The sequence below is a fragment of the Aedes albopictus genome, chromosome 3 (assembly GCF_035046485.1).
Source record: "Aedes albopictus strain Foshan chromosome 3, AalbF5, whole genome shotgun sequence".
Classification (NCBI taxonomy): domain Eukaryota; kingdom Metazoa; phylum Arthropoda; class Insecta; order Diptera; family Culicidae; genus Aedes; species Aedes albopictus.
The window spans coordinates 341,121,679-341,140,881 of record NC_085138.1 but is presented as its reverse complement, the minus strand read 5'-3'; the positions used below and the strand labels follow the sequence as shown (position 1 = coordinate 341,140,881).

General features: G+C 42.9%; 1 protein-coding gene and 1 long non-coding RNA gene across 3 annotated transcripts in view; both read right to left on the bottom strand.

Moving 5' to 3' along the window:
- Positions 1-19,203, bottom strand: part of LOC134284306 (uncharacterized) — a 144,557-nt gene that overhangs the window by 106,751 nt on the left and 18,603 nt on the right. The window lies entirely within an intron of this gene.
- LOC134284305 (uncharacterized) lies at positions 10,718-17,250 on the bottom strand. Its single transcript, XM_062843110.1, has 2 exons — positions 14,611-17,250; positions 10,718-14,532 (listed from the first exon to the last, which is right to left on the bottom strand). Exon 2 carries the CDS (start codon positions 12,608-12,610, stop codon positions 10,751-10,753), a length of 1,860 nt encoding a protein of 619 aa, XP_062699094.1. The 5' UTR covers positions 12,611-14,532; positions 14,611-17,250; the 3' UTR covers positions 10,718-10,750.

Genomic DNA, 19,203 nt, shown 5'->3' with positions numbered 1-19,203 from the left:
AAATTCATTAAAAATTCGCTTAGCGAATCTGGAAGCATTTTCTCATTTAATTTTTTGGTATTTTTTGTTTATTAAAAAAGCGATATTTTTTAATCGGTTTCTTATACATGTAAAGGAAGGATCAATAAGGTATTATCTAATTTTTCCTTGGTATAACATGTCTTTTACAAACCGTTTCTTGAAATTTTATGAAAAAATGAATTTTGCAAAACTATGTGGTGATCTCACCACATTCTTATTATCTACTCTCATAATGACGACGAAAGAATTTATTTGTAGGTATAATGTAAAAGCCGTAGGTATCTCGCCATTACTTGCTTAACAGGAAGAGTAAGGTGGGGCAAGAATATTTTTTTAAAGTTTTTGAACTCAATTATCTAATTATATCTTTCGGGTGTCAAGGTTGTTCGAAGCGGTATTCATTTATTTTTATCTGTTTCGATTTTTTTGAAAATAATTGAATTTTCAACTAAGGTCGAACTTTTGCCCCACCTTTCTCTAATACTAAACATTTCCCAGTTTCTTCAGGCTGTTCTAACCCGACGTCTCCACTAGACAGAAATGTCTTGCCATTTTGCTGGACAGATGTGTCATGACAGAAATGTTCTCTCGCTGTTTGCATGGAAAGAAGCGGTGTTGATCATTTCTGTTACGTTTTCTCTTTCTGGCAGCAAAATGGCAAGACATTTCTGTCTAGTGGAGACGTGGGGTTAACTTGACTATATAGAGGTTTGATAGAAAGAACCGAAATGAAAAGGACAACAATACTTGGAGATAGAGCATCCTGAACATTTTCAACTCATTTCTGATACACTACTTAGGGGCATGCCAGCAGGTCTCAAGGGCGTTTTAGGAGGCCTTAGTGGTGCTTTAAAGAGCCAAAAGGATTTTACGGGGGTACTTGGAAGTGTTAGTGTCGTTTCATGATCTTCATGGGGCGCTTCAGAGGGTCTCAGGGGCATTTTAGGGGCTCCCGTGGGGTCTCAGGTAACAAAAATAATAGCTTCGCTATGTGGACCTAGAGGTCCAGTGGTTTCGAAAGAAGGATGTCCCGAAAACTACGAAATAGCCATGGTGGTAACCCGAGAATTGGAAGAGTGAGAATGTGGGGACACTGATTTTTCGGAGCATAGTTTGGGGCCGTTTCGGAGGTCTGAGAGGGTTGTCGATGGCCTTACAGAGATATTCAGAGATTTTTTGATGAGTTTCAGGGGCGTTTCGTGAGGGTTTTGGAGTGTCTGAGGTGCGTCCGAGGGGGTTTCAGTGGGATTTCGAAGGAATTTTAAGAAGTTTAATAGAAAGTTTCTTCAGCGGGTTTTAGAGGCGTTACGCAAGTGTTTTCGGGGGTTTTGGAGGGTATACAGTGCGTTACATGGGGCTGCGGGGGTATTAAGGGGATTTCGGAGCCCTAGTCCTGAACAACTTTGCCGAAGATCGTACCTGTCAATCTGGCTTCAATCTCGTGCTATATCTCACCAAAGTCGTACCGGAAGTCAGAACTATAAAATCCATCACCAGGTTGGTTGTTCTTTTGAACAACTTTGCCGAAGACAGAAGCACAGAGAAACAGACGTAACACTTAGATCAAATTTCATTGAAAAACATCGTTACAAAATCACAATCGCCCAATGTTAATCGTACTGTAATTGGCCGGACCACCACTAGGTGTCGGTAGTGAGCAAACGTCAAACGATACCAGCGCCGCGAGTGGCCAATTGACCAACTACCGAATATTTGAATCATCGTTATAAAGATGTTCGATGGGAGGCGAGTGGAGTGTGACGTCTGTTTCTCTGTGACAGAATATTGTCGAGGTTCCGAGAGAACTCGCTATGAAGACATGGTATTCATAAACAATCTGGGAACAAGACGGAACCGGAAAAAGTTTAAAATGTGGAACTAATGTATTCGCTTGGTTCTCACCGGAAGTTGCATGAAATTCCAATCAGCTTTCACTTCACCTTTCTAGGTTAGTGTAGGATTCTGATGACGCAAAAAGATTGAAATTTGATTCACTTACTACTGAGATATGGACGTGCAAAAAAAAAAATAGTTCCACGTTTTTTGCCTGTCGGCACTTAGCATGTTTAAAAAAACATATCTCATAAACTAAAATAAATACATCTTTAATTTTTTTATGTTACGTAAATTTTTCCGGATTTTCTGACAAAAATATAAAAACAACGAACATTTTTTATCTCGAAATCATGAAAACTTGAAATAAACTTAAATATTTATGTATTTATATGTGTTGCAATTTGACAAAACCTTGATATTTTACCACTTTATATTAAAATTGATCACCCTGATGACAAACTAGAAAGATACGGGTCTAATTATTTTTGATGAACTACAATTCTACCAGTAGCACGACATTTTGAGTTGCACTTCATCGATTTTCTGTGGAATTGCTGCATTTGCTTTTAATATGCAATTTAAATCTCCGGCACAAAAATTGCCTTAAAATATTTTTGTTTTAACAGCATTCTTAAAAACTTTACTCGTTATTATTTTCGTCTATAATTCTCCTGTGTGACTAGTGCAAAGCGTACACACGAAGCAAGGCGTTCCAACTATTCTCGCACGGTTCGACTTTTATGAAGATGGAAAATATTGCAGCTCGTGTAGACTGCTTTCACTCCACAGCCAACCGGAAGCGCACACTTATGTGTGAGTGCGTCAAGCTGCCTTGCATCATCATCATCATCATCCTCCTCATAGCGGAGCGTCATAGCGAATGCGATTGAAAAATTCCTTGTTTAATTGGCAATAAATGCGAATGAGTTTCTGCGATTTTCCAACTGTATTCAAAGAGAGTCGAGGAATCTTCGAGTCGAGTCGAGTCGAGTCGAGAGAAGCAATAACAAAAATAGTTTTATTATTTAAAACTGAGTGTTGCATTGACTGAGATTTACTCGTGTTCAAGAGCAGTCTTGTGTAAGTTATGGAATTTTTAATTAAGGGATTCGATATAAGACAGATAACGGCTAGTGCCCATATTATAACGGGGCCAGCCTGTCGCGCTTAGTTTTCGTAATTGGATGGCTTATGCGCCACTCCAAAGGAGACCATCCAACAGAGATGTGCGTTGCCCGGCTTGAGACCTTCTTTGGGAAGGGTCACTATTCTTAGAAAGTAAGCTGACTGGCTGACTCAAAAAGACTGCCGTACTTCTCGTTACCGAGTGGATACAGCGAACCTCAAGAAATATTGCAAATAAATCCCTCCAATATTCGGCCGAGAACAAGCCACCAGTGCGGGGGTTTTCTTCACGGGCCCAGTCCAAAAAGTCCACCTGTCCCAGTCCACGGAAGACTAGAGAACGATCCAAAATCGGATTCGGGCCGACTACCCAGTAAACTACACAAAATACTCAAAAACTCTACAAACGAACGCGAAGCAACATAAAAACCTTATTAGACATCAACTAACTACATTCAAATTGGACTATGCATTTCCTACCGTGTATCGAGTCAACTACAAAATCTGCATCTTGCTCAACAGGACAACATACATGGAATTGAAACTACATGGGACTCTGTTTACAAATGTTCATAAGTTTATTCACCCTTCTACTGCACTTTCGCTTTCATTCCTAGGCCTAGGCTTCTCTCTTCCCTCTAGTTTCCCTCTAGTCCCTGACTGTGTGCGTGAACAATTCCCTCTATTAGTTTCCTTCCGCGCATGCGCGACTCTCTTGCTCTTCCGCGCAACAACACTTCTCCTCTCTACACTGCTCCGAACTCCGACATACAGGCACGGTCTCTCACTCTCGGTGAGTGGGCATGCTACCGCCGTCTCGATTTGCAAAGACGGATTAGCACAATGCTGATCTGGGCGCCGGAGGCGATCTCATCTACTCGCTCTCCGTCGGTTACTGAACTAGTGCCACCGTAAAGGAAATGGGGTGGACTAGCAAAAATTTATGTGTTGTGCCTCAATCGAGTCACATGGCCATGGACGACACAAACATAATTGCATGCAAAGTACTCACTCTTTCTACCTAGGGTTTCATTGGGTGGGGAGACGACGTTGGATAGGGAGCTCACGCCGGGCCTTTGCCGGGGGCTCTCGCCTCGGGAGGCGATTGATGAAAACGACGATGACGGTGACGATGGGTGTCTCCCACACCGGTACGCGGGCTTGCGTCTGGAGCACGGTACAAACGCTCACTCTCGTCCTGCAGCTGGCGCGAAAAAACGTTGAGGCGCCGTCGGCGCGTGGTACTGTTGCGCAACGGTTGCTTGCGGGACGGCGTGGTTGGCTTGTAACTTGGCTTGATGATGCTCACCACGGATGACGCTTGATGCTGGGTTGAACGGCTTGCCTGCCAAGGCGCGATTTTTGACGATCGCGTCCTTCTCCGGCCACGTGTACCCCGGGTTCCTTTGAAGCCGTAACGTGGGGTCAAAAACGGTCTTATCGGTAGGTGTAGTGTGTCGGCTTCGCCTATAATACCGCGAACCTATTTCGAGACAACCCACGTGGGCACACATAATGGTTTAACAATTGCTAATCGCAGTTTAACACAATTTCGGTTTACCTTCTTTTCTTTCGTTCAACGCACACACACACAACTTCTTCGCTTCTAATCAACTAGCGCTTGCACTAACTGTCGACTGTGCACAACTAAAGGGAAATCAATGAACATAAATTAGCAACTATCTACTAAGGACACTATGTTACTTTTCACCTTCCAAAACACACTACGGCACGGTACAAAAAATGACCGTTCTTGCCTCTTCCACGGAACGGAACAAAGTGAACGATTCGAAGCTGGGAGAATCCTCAGATACCGCGAAATTTCTGGGCTTTGTCCCACGACTTCGCGAACCTAACCGAAGGTCAAGTTTGCGAATCCGAATATTAAAGAAATTTATTCGCAATGTTTCCCGAAGTCGTGCATCTCTTTCCAACGGCCTATTCAAATCCTCCAGTCAACTTCCCCTCCAAGGTTCGTGACAGGCGTGGAATGCCGAAACAAGAAAGGTCAACGCATCTTCAATTAATTTGCATGCGGGTCGTTGGCCGTGACCCAAGCGACGAACGGGCGGCATCATGGCGCGAAAAAGGCATGCCAAGCCACGCGCTTTCTTGGTAGCTGATTCGAAGGGAACTCAAGGTACTCATTTTTAGGCGTCGGTAACTCAGTCGTATATTCTTATGGATTGCTTTTTGCGGTGATAAAATTTGGAATTAAATGCGAAAAACGAATGAACATAGAACTTGAATAAATTAACAACGAACAATTAACAAAATAACGTGTAATATAACTAACTTAAAATTACCAATGAACATATTAAATTATAAAGCGTACTTGCTACAACATTCCCCACTAAAAGTACGAAAATTTGATTGGCATTGAAAAATGGAGATGACAATAGCCAATCAAATTTTCGTAGGCCAAGCAAGACGCACTAGATTAACAACTTTTGATTTTCGGGGTCATATAAGATCATCGTTAACCGAAGTTAACTCCTTCTCTACTTACAGTAAAGTTCCCCAAAACTTGACTGCTACTGACCATCAGCGACGTTAGTCTCCGGTCTCCAGCGAAAATCTAATCATTATCTCTCTAATACGCTCACTAACAGAAGAAACATGCAAAAAGGGGTAGGCCGAAAAATTTGCTTGAGAGTCTATTAAACAACACTGGGTCTATGGAAGCTACTTGTTTGACAGAACATAACGTAGATGACCTCATTCATTCACATAAATCTCAAAATACAACATACATACGGCTTCAACTCAAGAGTGGTGCACAAACTCTGAGCAAGCTCACAGAAAATACCGAAACATTATTCAACACCAGGACATTGCCGATAGACGAATAACGTTTACAAAACTTTCACATACACGTGAACTAAAACTAGCAAGTCAGTATGGTAGTCTCTCACCCAACACGTAGCGAGCATCGCGAGACTCCAACTTCCTTATCAAAGGGGTCCGTTTCTGTTTACAGTTTGCAACCACGGAGTCTCTCATCCGCAAAATGTGCTCACTGCAAACATGAAACTCAAATTCCTTCTTAAGAAAACTTTCCTACGCCAGGATAATCCGACTGCAAAAGTTCTCCAAGAAAAACACTCAACAACAAAATTACCAACCATTCACTCATACCTAACACTCAAATACGCCTCAGAACTCAACTCTCGTTGAACTCCGACACGCGCGCACTCATTCTCATTTTGACCGGTCTTTCACTCACACATTGTCAACACAAAACGGACTGCCAAACTCAGATAGAAGTGGACATGAAAGCAACCATGTTAGATCGCGGTCGGGAAAGCACGTTCCCTAAAACTCTCCGCAAAATTAGGAGGAAAACGGCAGCGATGGAAATTCTGCGCCCTCCTGGACAACGAAAATTTTAAGGAGAGTGAACCATTAAGTCGTTCCAACCTATCGGGTGTAAGTTGTTTGTTTGTATATTTGCAGGTAACTAAAAAAAAAACTATGGAAAGGTGATGGACGATGAGGACGAAAGGTGCGCGAAAGAGGAAGATAAAGAAGACTTCTAATAGAAATCTTTGTGGTTGACTGGGACAAAAACAACGTACGAACTCTAATGACGGAAAAATGACGATATTGGGAACAGGACGTGATACTTATCTACGTTATTGGGACTACAACGGACAAACTCGATACTACCACAGTATCACTACAAGGACTAACTATAAGGACAAGGACTATCAATAAATTAAGAACGAACTAATCTCACAAGGATGCTAAGGACTACGACTAAGGATGCATATACTACTAAAGGTGTTTGCCAGAGTGAACTTGGCAATTAAGGATCTAAAGGACTAAGGACGGATAAGGACGTGCTAAATTTGAGAAACGGAACGGATTTCACTTATAATCGACAAGGAAAACAACTACGAAAGACTAAGCATGAATAAATAACGTAAGTAAATAAATAACAAAAAATCAACGACTCTTAATTTTAGGGTATTTACAACACTGACTACGTCACGACAACGCAACCAGGACTATCTACAGACGCGTTCCTTCCAAGACGAAAGAAAACGACAAGGACGAACTCAAAAAGAAATAGTGAGTGTTTTTTGGTAATTTTGAATAATTTAAGCTAAGTACTAATCTAAATTTAAGAAATAGGGAATTAGGCTAACTAACAAACTAATATTTACATATTTACAGCTCACTAGCGTGTGAGAAAGTCTAAATTGGGATTTCGCGTCTCCTCTTGTCGTAATCGTGGTTTGTTTGGTTAAATTTTCCCTATTTACGGTATTTTCGTGAAACCTAGTCGTTCGTAGTTACTTTTCGAAAAAGTTGCATTGCTGGTTCAAGATTTGTCATAGTTTTAGGCTCAGTCGGTACCCTCAGTGCTAGTCGGTTCGAGAACTTCCTAAACACGAGTCCGTCGATCTGTCCGTAGATGTTTTGACCCCGTAGGTGTTTTGATCATCGTAATTAGTTGTCGCTCTAAAAGAGGTACATAGCTGGAAAAACTTCCATCTAAAGTGTTACGATGGAGAATGCAACTTTTTCAGTCGATTGGCGAAATAAACTCCGATTCTTTTGCCCGAATCGTCTTCAAGTTCGTACGTGTTCGTACCCAAAACCTTCCTCACCACCGCAGGTTCATACTTAGGGGCCAACTTTTTGCAGAAACCCTTGCCTTTATCCGAAAGGTCAAAGGTCTGTTTTAAAACTTTCTCCCCTACCGCATACGAAGGACAGTTCGAATTCGAGCGTAAATTGTATGTCTTGGCATGTCTCTTGTACGCCGCTGCCAAGTTGGTCTTAATTTCGCTGAACAACTTCTTTCGCCTCTCCGAAACAGCATTCTCCTCGTCGTCGTTATCATTCGGTCTGTAATTGTCTCGGATCCATCCGTACTCCCTACCGTCGGACACCTGATTCCGCCCAAATACTACGAAATACGGATTGTATTTCGTCGAATCATGTACCGCGGTTCTAATGGCGTTCGCGATCGATTGAATATCATCTGCCCAGTGTTTGTGGTCTCTCTTGAGCGTCGCACGAATGGCTGTGGTAATGACCCGGTTGACTCGTTCCGTATTATTGACCTGAGGGTGGTAGGCCGGCGTCAACCAGTGGTTAACGTGGTAAGCTGCTAGTAGGTCTTTGAACCGCTTGGAAATGAATTGGGAACCGTTGTCAGTCAGAACTATCTCCGGTACCCCAAAGAGTCTGAAGATCATGTTTTCAACGAAATCAGCCAGCGAATCGGCCTTGGCTTCTCGAAAGGGTTGAACGAGGACGAATTTACTGAATACATCAGTGGCCACCAAGAGACACGTACTTCGGTTCTTCCCAGACGGTGGCAAGGGACCCACATAGTCCAGGGTCACAAATTGCCAAGGATATTCTACCGCCTTTTGCGATCCCATCGGTGGTGTCACGTTGACGTTCCCTGACTTGCTCACCTGACATTTTAAGCACTCCCGACAGAATTTCTTTACCTCTACATTCATTTTCGGCCAGAAGTATCGCTGCTTTACCGCTGCCAGAGTCTTCTCGAACCCGAAATGGGCCTGGTCGTGCTCCCGCTTAATAATGTCCAACTTCTGCGAGTCCATTGGTAGTTGCTTCCACTCGAACCTCGGGTCGCTCAGCCGATCCTTGACCTTAACGTATCGAAATACGGTCCCGTCGACGATTCGGTAACTTCTGTACTTCACCGGATCCGCTTTTATCTCCTCCATCAGTTCCTCATACTCTGGATCCGGTTGTGATACCGTGACTGCGTCTACTTCAATGGCTCTCGACAGGCAATCGGCGGTGATATTCGCCTTCCCTTTCCGATACACCAAATCGAAATCGTACGCCTGAATTCTGAGCGCCCACCTCAACAGTTTCGCGTTCCCGGTCTCTGCTCCGACGTTGAACAACCACAGTAAACTGCGGGCGTCTGTCACCACTCGAAATTTCGTTCCTTCAACGTAATGCCGAAAGTGGTGGATGGCGGACAGCACCCCCAAACACTCTTTCTCTACCGCCGAGTATCGCCGCTGCGTCCGGTTTAACTTCTTACTGAAGTAGCTAATCACGCGAGTCTCGCCGTCCTGTTCCTGGACCAACGCCGCTCCCACTGCGCGGTCCGACGCATCCGACTCAATGGTGAACGTCTTCGTGAAATCAGGGTTTCCCAAAATTGGTGCTGATGTCAGTACCGACTTCAATTCGTTAAACCCGCTCTCTGCCTCTTTGGTCCAGATCACCTTCTTGTTCTCCTTGGTTAAAAGGTCCGTGATTGGAGCGGTGATTCGACTATAGTCCTTTATGAACCGCTGGTAGAACCCCGCTAGTCCCATGAGACGACGGATATCCTCCTGGTTCCGTGGCCGCGCGTAATCCAATATCGGCTGTATACGCGTCGAATCAATCGCTACCCCGTTCTTGTTTAACAGATATCCAAGATACATGACCTGTTTCCTACAGAAACGCGATTTTTCTACGGAAATCGTTAGCCCTGCTCGATTCAATCTTTCTCCTACGATTCTCAACAGTCGAAGATGTTCTTCGAAGGTTTCGGAGGCAATGACAATGTCATCTAAATAGACGAAGACGAATGGTTCTAGATCGAATCCAATCGCCTTGTCCATTAGACGCGACATCGTAAAGGGTGCGTTCATTACCCCGAACGGAAGAACCTTAAAACGAAACACTCCTTTAGCGGTACGGAAGGCTGTGTAATTCCGACTTTCCTCTTTCAGCGGGATCTGAAAGTAGGCGTCCTTTAGATCGATCACTGAAAAGTATCTGGCCTTACCCAATCGTCGGAATATGTCCTGCATATTCCGCATTGGGTAGGAGTCCTTTACTGTTAGTTTGTTGATCCTTCTCGAATCTAAGCACACCCGTACCTTACCGTTCTTCTTAGGGACCGGAACGAGTGGATTCGTCCACTCGCTATAGCACTCTTCGATGGCGTCGAGCTTCTTGAACCGTTCCACCTCCGCGTTGATTGCTTCTTGAACGTACGGTGAGCACTTATACATGGGAGGGTTCCGCGATTTAACCCCATCTTTCAGGACAATCTCATGTTCTATGAGATTCGTTCTGCCCAGTTTTCCCTCCGACGTAAGCTCGAACCGCTTGATGACGTCCAACAGTTTAGCTCGCTGCACTTCTGTTAGCTTGTGCTCTGTTTCGATGTTCTCCGGATCCGCTGTGGACTCCGTCGGACCTTCGTAGACCGGAATCTCTAATGTTTCGTCGTTCTCCTCCTGCATTATCGTCGGTAATTCTGTGGAAGGTTCGATGGTGAAGCAAATTATCTTCTTGTCTCTTGGTGTGACGACTTCCACGGTTTCTGGTCCACTTCCTACATCGATCATTGGTTTTATACCAAATGCTTCCCAAAAATCTGCACCCAATATCAAGCTTCGGGAGATCTCAGGTACAACAATGGTGGGAATAACCTTCGTGATGTTTTTGAACGTGAATGGAAGGTTCACGAATCCAAGGCAGCCGTAGTTTGACCCATCTGCGGTGGAAACTCTAACCGAAGCAGGTTGCACCTTCAATCCGTACCTTTCCACTATCTCCATCGAATTAAGCACGCTTATTCCCGCCCCAGAGTCCAGTAATGCTTCCCATTCTGTGTCAAAAATCTTTACTTTTATATGCGGACACTTACTGACCCGTATTTTGATCTGGTACACTTGTAATAACGGATCGTACGCGAGGTTTGTCGTAGGTAAATTGGGAACTTCTTGAGGTGTTTGGATGCTTGCGTTCCCCGACGTGCACCCTTTTACTCGTTTCCCTGTTGCTCGGTTGCAGGAACACCGTAGTTTCTGGAACAGCGCTCACAGGTACGTGTCGTCCTACCTAAACTACCGCATCCGTAACAAAATACGACCTTTGGTCTGTTACACTGCCTCCATCCGTGTCCTTGGGTTTGGCAATTCCAACAGGCCATTGGAGGAACGGCCTGGTTTCCGTTTCCTGCTTGTTGTCCTGCGTCATTCTGCTGTCGATTCCTCTCTTCTCGGTTGTCGTTCGGTCTCTGACGACCGTCTCTGTTGAAACGCCTCCTAATCTCATTCACTGTCGCTGAACGGTCACTGTCGTAGTCGGTGTCTTCCGCCTCAATTTGGTTGATTGGTCGTCGACCGGGCATCTCGCCAGTCTGATATTGTAACTGCGGATCAGCAGCATCAATCCTGTAGTTCAGCCTCGTCAGATGCTGCAGGTCGTTGACTTCCACAATCGAGATCTTTGAACGATAATGCTGCCGCATGTTGTCCCAAACTATCTCGAACTTTCGTCGCGCTGACAGCGGCCGGGAAAGCATTTTGTTCAGCTTCTCGATCTCTGTCACAAACGCTATGAAGGACTCCCCCCTTTGCTGTTTGCGTTCGTGGATCTTCGTTCGGATACCTTGATCCTTGTTCGGGTTGCCAAAACGGTAGACGATGTTGGTTTCGAAAACGTCCCAGGTGTCTAACTCGTCGACGAAAGTAAAAAACCAATCCGACGCGGCCCCTTCGAGAAGCATGTGGATGTCACGCAGAAGAATTTCCATCGATACCCCTTCGCGGTCAGCTAACTTCTTGGCCTTGTAGAGAAAGTTCTCAATCGGCATGGATCTGGGTTCTCCTGTGCACCGGAGCTTCCATTTCTCGATCCGATTGTTGTTCACAACTCGCTCCCGACTTCGTCTCACATCGTATTGTGGCTGCACCCGAAATTCCCTAGCAGGTTGTCGTCGATAAACGTCCTCCTCGTCGCTAGGGTCGAACCTGTCTCTTGGAAGCTGATGTATTTGCCGGTCGTCCTCGCTTGAATCCCTAGACTCCGATCTCGATCCCATAGGTCTTCGCTGAGGGTTGTATTGAGGCAATGTCGCGCTTGGTATTTGACGGCTTCTCCTTTCCGACGTATGCGATCTTTGACTGTCTGTACCCCTAGATCTACCCTCTTGATCATTACCGGAAATCTTGTTCATCAGGTTCATCATCATCGACTTCATGTCTTCCCATTCTTGACGTGAGACCACAAACTCTGATTTTCGATCTTCTTCTCTCTCCTGCTGTTCCAGATTCGTGTTCTTACGTACAGCACCTTTGGGAGTAGGTTGCGACTGAGGTGAATCCTCGATTTGATCGGACACTGTAGGGCTACGAATTCTTTGTACCTCCGGATTTCCAGTTTGACCACTCGCTCCATTTTCACAGTCTTGAATGATTTTATTTATTTGCGTTTTGTACGGACATAATGAGGGTCCAAACTGAAAATCTTGCATAATCTTTTCAATTTTTCTTATCAAATCTCTTCGCATCATCTTCTCTTCGTCATTCCTAGTTACCGCCCTTTTTACCCGATACCAGTAATGGATTACCCGAGATTCGAACTTAGTCTCAACTCTCTTTTCCAACGCTTTTGCCAAATTTTCTATCCTCCCTTCGATATGTGGTGCTTCCTCACTAATAGAATAAGGTGAACGATAGTTGCGTCCCTCCTTCTGATCTTCCTTGAACATATGCCTCAAGTGTCTTTGTTTGCTAGACAGCTCAAGCCTAAAAACTTCTTCTGGCTGTTGTCGAATAACAAGCTCGTAATCGATCTCTTCGAGAGTGAGATCTTCAGCTCTTGGAAATAATTGGTTCATTTTTGTATATTTTCAGAAGCTACAAACAACCAGAAGTACAATGGACACTCAAACAACCGCAATAATATATTATTCTTAAGAATTATCGACTTTTAGAGTTACCTTTTTGATTCAACATTCAATATAAATATCTAAATAACAAATAACAATTAGCAATAAATAACAATAAGAAATATTTGATAAAAATATGAAGAAAAACGTATATACGAAAAACCAAGATTATACAAGTAAATGTTTATTGAAATAAACGAAAATAATAAATTATAATACAAAAAACGAAATACCATATATTTTTAAAACAAATTACCGAAATTCGAGTTCCCTTACAAACAATTAGACACTTTACAAATAAATATGTGCTTAACATGCAACAAAAGGTAGTAAATGCAAAAAGGTATATTTCAAGAATCAGCTACAAATTTAAATCTAAAAAAGCCTTGTTTTGTTGGGCGCCAAATATAACGGGGCCAGCCTGTCGCGCTTACTTTTCGTAATTGGATGGCTTATGCGCCACTCCAAAGGAGACCATCCAACAGAGATGTGCGTTGCCCGGCTTGAGACCTTCTTTGGGAAGGGTCACTATTCTTAGAAAGTAAGCTGACTGGCTGACTCAAAAAGACTGCCGTACTTCTCGTTACCGAGTGGATACAGCGAACCTCAAGAAATATTGCAAATAAATCCCTCCAATATTCGGCCGAGAACAAGCCACCAGTGCGGGGGTTTTCTTCACGGGCCCAGTCCAAAAAGTCCACCTGTCCCAGTCCACGGAAGACTAGAGAACGATCCAAAATCGGATTCGGGCCGACTACCCAGTAAACTACACAAAATACTCAAAAACTCTACAAACGAACGCGAAGCAACATAAAAACCTTATTAGACATCAACTAACTACATTCAAATTGGACTATGCATTTCCTACCGTGTATCGAGTCAACTACAAAATCTGCATCTTGCTCAACAGGACAACATACATGGAATTGAAACTACATGGGACTCTGTTTACAAATGTTCATAAGTTTATTCACCCTTCTACTGCACTTTCGCTTTCATTCCTAGGCCTAGGCTTCTCTCTTCCCTCTAGTTTCCCTCTAGTCCCTGACTGTGTGCGTGAACAATTCCCTCTATTAGTTTCCTTCCGCGCATGCGCGACTCTCTTGCTCTTCCGCGCAACAACACTTCTCCTCTCTACACTGCTCCGAACTCCGACATACAGGCACGGTCTCTCACTCTCGGTGAGTGGGTATGCTACCGCCGTCTCGATTTGCAAAGACGGATTAGCACAATGCTGATCTGGGCGCCGGAGGCGATCTCATCTACTCGCTCTCCGTCGGTTACTGAACTAGTGCCACCGTAAAGGAAATGGGGTGGACTAGCAAAAATTTATGTGTTGTGCCTCAATCGAGTCACATGGCCATGGACGACACAAACATAATTGCATGCAAAGTACTCACTCTTTCTACCTAGGGTTTCATTGGGTGGGGAGACGACGTTGGATAGGGAGCTCACGCCGGGCCTTTGCCGGGGGCTCTCGCCTCGGGAGGCGATTGATGAAAACGACGATGACGGTGACGATGGGTGTCTCCCACACCGGTACGCGGGCTTGCGTCTGGAGCACGGTACAAACGCTCACTCTCGTCCTGCAGCTGGCGCGAAAAAACGTTGAGGCGCCGTCGGCGCGTGGTACTGTTGCGCAACGGTTGCTTGCGGGACGGCGTGGTTGGCTTGTAACTTGGCTTGATGATGCTCACCACGGATGACGCTTGATGCTGGGTTGAACGGCTTGCCTGCCAAGGCGCGATTTTTGACGATCGCGTCCTTCTCCGGCCACGTGTACCCCGGGTTCCTTTGAAGCCGTAACGTGGGGTCAAAAACGGTCTTATCGGTAGGTGTAGTGTGTCGGCTTCGCCTATAATACCGCGAACCTATTTCGAGACAACCCACGTGGGCACACATAATGGTTTAACAATTGCTAATCGCAGTTTAACACAATTTCGGTTTACCTTCTTTTCTTTCGTTCAACGCACACACACACAACTTCTTCGCTTCTAATCAACTAGCGCTTGCACTAACTGTCGACTGTGCACAACTAAAGGGAAATCAATGAACATAAATTAGCAACTATCTACTAAGGACACTATGTTACTTTTCACCTTCCAAAACACACTACGGCACGGTACAAAAAATGACCGTTCTTGCCTCTTCCACGGAACGGAACAAAGTGAACGATTCGAAGCTGGGAGAATCCTCAGATACCGCGAAATTTCTGGGCTTTGTCCCACGACTTCGCGAACCTAACCGAAGGTCAAGTTTGCGAATCCGAATATTAAAGAAATTTATTCGCAATGTTTCCCGAAGTCGTGCATCTCTTTCCAACGGCCTATTCAAATCCTCCAGTCAACTTCCCCTCCAAGGTTCGTGACAGGCGTGGAATGCCGAAACAAGAAAGGTCAACGCATCTTCAATTAATTTGCATGCGGGTCGTTGGCCGTGACCCAAGCGACGAACGGGCGGCATCATGGCGCGAAAAAGGCATGCCAAGCCACGCGCTTTCTTGGTAGCTGATTCGAAGGGAACTCAAGGTACTCATTTTTAGGCGTCGGTAACTCAGTCGTATATTCTTATGGATTGCTTTTTGCGGTGATAAAATTTGGAATTAAATGCGAAAAACGAATGAACATAGAACTTGAATAAATTAACAACGAACAATTAACAAAATAACGTGTAATATAACTAACTTAAAATTACCAATGAACATATTAAATTATAAAGCGTACTTGCTACAATATGTCAAAACTTTCCTGTGTGTATAATTCCGAATTGGATTTTATCTAATTGAGAACATTCAAAAATCCTGCCCAATGAAGATGTACTTATGTTTTGAATACATGAAATTGAAGACTTTGAAACGGTAGCCGGTTTCCAAGTCTCTTACCAAATCTTCCAACTATCAACCGAATGGCAAAACCGCACAACCGAACAGGCGCAAATTTGGCTATAATTGGCACCAGTTAATTACTGAAATCAAAAGTAATGGTTTGTTTAAATTGACCATTCCGGGAGATCTAAGACGCGCTGCGCACACATTCACTGGGCTGGGCTGTGCGCGCAAATGATTATGTTTGTTAGTTTTAGACGAATTCCTGTGCTGTTTTGGGTGTTGGTTGCGAAGGAGAAAACACGAACATACGATGAGGTGGTAAGTAATGACCGATCGGCTGGCAGCCGCCGCCGCCACCGACGGATCGGATGGTGGGCCTGTTAATGGAGTACAAACAGGCCGGTCCGGACGGTGCCGCCACCGACCGGTCGGGTAGAATCATCATCGCCGCTCCGGTTCGCTCGAGTTTGATGTTGGGTTTTCGGTGCTTCGTTGCCACGTTGATTCAAAGTTTACGTGTCGGTGGTGATTGTCGAATTTCGTTTGATGTGCCACGCAGCCGAGATGAACCTGAACCGTGATGCTTGACGAGCTTACCGGACTGGAAGGCTCTTCTGTTTATGGAACACAGACAGTTATCAAACACCATGCGTCTCCATCTGAGTGTGATGTAGGTTTCGTTGGCTTCATTCATTCCATTAAACTTGCTATCTTATTGTAGCTCACCACATTTCCAAGCTTCATATACCAGCGAAAGTGAAAGCGGTCCAATAATAACTATGTTCTGTTTGAGAAATCAGTTTGCATAATTATAAAAATATCTACAGAATACAAAAAAAAACAACATTCTTGAGTACTAATTTCGAACCACCTTTCGATACAATGTAAACCCAACCAACAGACAAGTATTCCACCTCTTGACGGAAAGATCAATCATCATCGTTTTGCGAAAACCATCCCACGATGAATCGGGAATTTTAAATTTCATCTGTCCATTTGCTACCTAACAGTGTATACCTCCGCGTTCGAAGGGAGAAGATTGATAGCTTTCCTCCGTTTGTCCGAATCGAACCAATTTTCATCATCCCTTCACAGCATCACCGCCGCCGCCGCATCGATTTGATCACAATTTGATTGGCGATACTGTGCTAGCACTACTAGTGCTGGCTGAGGTTGCGATTGATCGAATCCGGGGGAAGCAGCGAATCACAACTCACAAGGAGTCCATCAAGCCAAGCGGAACGAATCTGTAAATAGCTCCCGTTGCTGTTGCTGCTGCTGCTTTCAGGAAGTAGGTCGCTCGCGTTTCTTCGTTCATCGTCCACCAGTGGGAATTGCAATTTGAACTTCTTCAGTGATGGTATGTTGAATGTGCACATAAAATACACGGCCTAGCTCATGCTAGGCTGTAAACTTTTCCTGTGAATGTCAATTTACAATGAACTTAAGCTTTGAAGAACAATCAAAACAGACAACTTAAACTTAAATTAATCCAAATGGAGGGAAGCTTAATAGAATATTTTAGGACAAACATTTAGTTTACTAAGATATTATGTACAAATTTTCAAAAAATATTGCTTTAAGGCGAAACTGGAAGGATTTCCTCATTTTTTGGTTTATGATTTTTTTTTATAAAATAACGAAGCAATATTTTCAAAATCGGTTTTCGTGCACTGCACATGTAGAGTAAAGATCAAGGTATCTTTTGAATTTTTTTGTGTTGGAAAATGTTTTCCATTTTTGCAGAAACCATTTTGTTGTGTTATTTTGTTAAAAAATCGTTTCTGAAAGAACGAAACATTTTCCACCAGGAAAAAAATCAGGAGTTACCTTGATCTTTACTCTACATGTGCACGAAAACCGATTTTGAAAATATTGCTTCGTTATTTTATAAAAAATCAATAACCAAATAGTGAAGAAATGGATCCAGTTTCGCCTTAATTGGTTTAGTCCACTTTATTAAAACGCTTTGCTTAAGACTTATCCCTGATTTCATCGACCTCTAAAAGTCGAACTCTATGTGAAGAAAAGTTCGAAGCAAAGCGACAATCATTTTTTATCAAAATTTTTGGAAAATTTTGGTTAGTATTTTTGGATAGTATTCTTTATTACACTTTTTATATTTCTAAGAAACTTTTATGAGAAACAGACTAAGTCCAGCACACTAGTGGTGTATGAGAGGTATATTTGAAAAAAAAAAAAAATGTAATTCTAAGCCATTTATTAGTTGATTTATAAACATTTCGTAAATTAGTTCTTTTTAATTTATGTTATTTTTTATTTTGGAAACTTGTAATATTTGGTCCATATTTTTTTGGTTTCTACAGACAGTGCAATACGCAATTTTGGATCACCCCTCAAAAATCTTGATTACTTGAAAAACATTAAAAACCAACCAAAAATTGGATATTTTCTGGATTTTGTGTATTGAAAACTCGTTGTTTCTCGATAGCATTTAGCTTATTTTTATATGAGTATTTTCATAAATACTCATAGTCGAATCGAAAAAAAAACTTATCCAACGTTTTTTTCAAAAATCCGTTTTTTTTGGAGTACATAGTTCCGTTCGGAAGAACCATTTTACTGAAATTGCATCCCAATGTTGACAAAGACTGATCAACCATCATTATGAATTTTCAGCCATATGAGTTGAACCAAGGGGCCTGCAACTCTAAACTTTCGATAGTATTCGAAAATACTAGAAAATACTACGAGAAATTAACATCACAGTAACCTGGTTTGCTTAGATTGCCTTTGACAAAATCTTTTCACATTCTGAGGAGCTATGACAAAATCTGCTAGCAGCTGTTGTACTTCCGTTGATTTTGGAATACCATGAGTGATTTATCGTCCACAACACACATCGAATATATAATTTTCATGAATTTTAAAATCAAACTATTTTATCGCCATAATAAACATTTAGTACTTATGCTTATTTAAGAGATATGAAGTATTGCGGATTTTGCCCCGTAATAGACTCACACACGGAAAATTTTGTCCCACCAAAATATTCTCCCACCGCTTTTCCCATAGATTGACTTTTGACACTGCTAACGAAAACAACATTGGACGCATGCTTTTGGTTGGTGTAATGAATATATACATGCCACCATTGAATATTGGTGCAATGAATACATACTGACATGCAAACTGACGATTGAGTGATTATTTTTCCTCTTCGAAGATTTGCTGGAAAGCCTATCAACGAATAAAAAATGCAATATGAGGCTGAATAGTTATTATTTACCTATCTCGCAGAATGTCTCTTATGTTCTATCATAAGAGCCGATGCACACGAGCGTTTCCGTATAAAAATGATTTAAAACATTGTTCCACTGATAAAACCAAAACTGCACAATTCTTAGAAATTATTTTAAGGAATTTCTGTTACGAAATAAGCTTTACTGGCCAACCGATCACACATATCAAATTCACACCATAGTAATCCAAGCTACCACGAAACACTGTAATTCACCTGGAGGCGAATATAATGCTTAGTCAAAAGTGGCGAAATATAGTGCTAATGGTTATTAGGGTACTAGGAAGTATGCCTCCCTTTACACATAACATCTTCATTGTTATTTAATAAAAAAAAGTTTATCATCTTCTCTTATGCATCCACGATCGAATTGTTGAACACTGGCATAACCTAAACTGTTAGCATGACTGTCAGTTTTTTTTTTTTTCACTTTACCTAATCGTGCATTTCAAG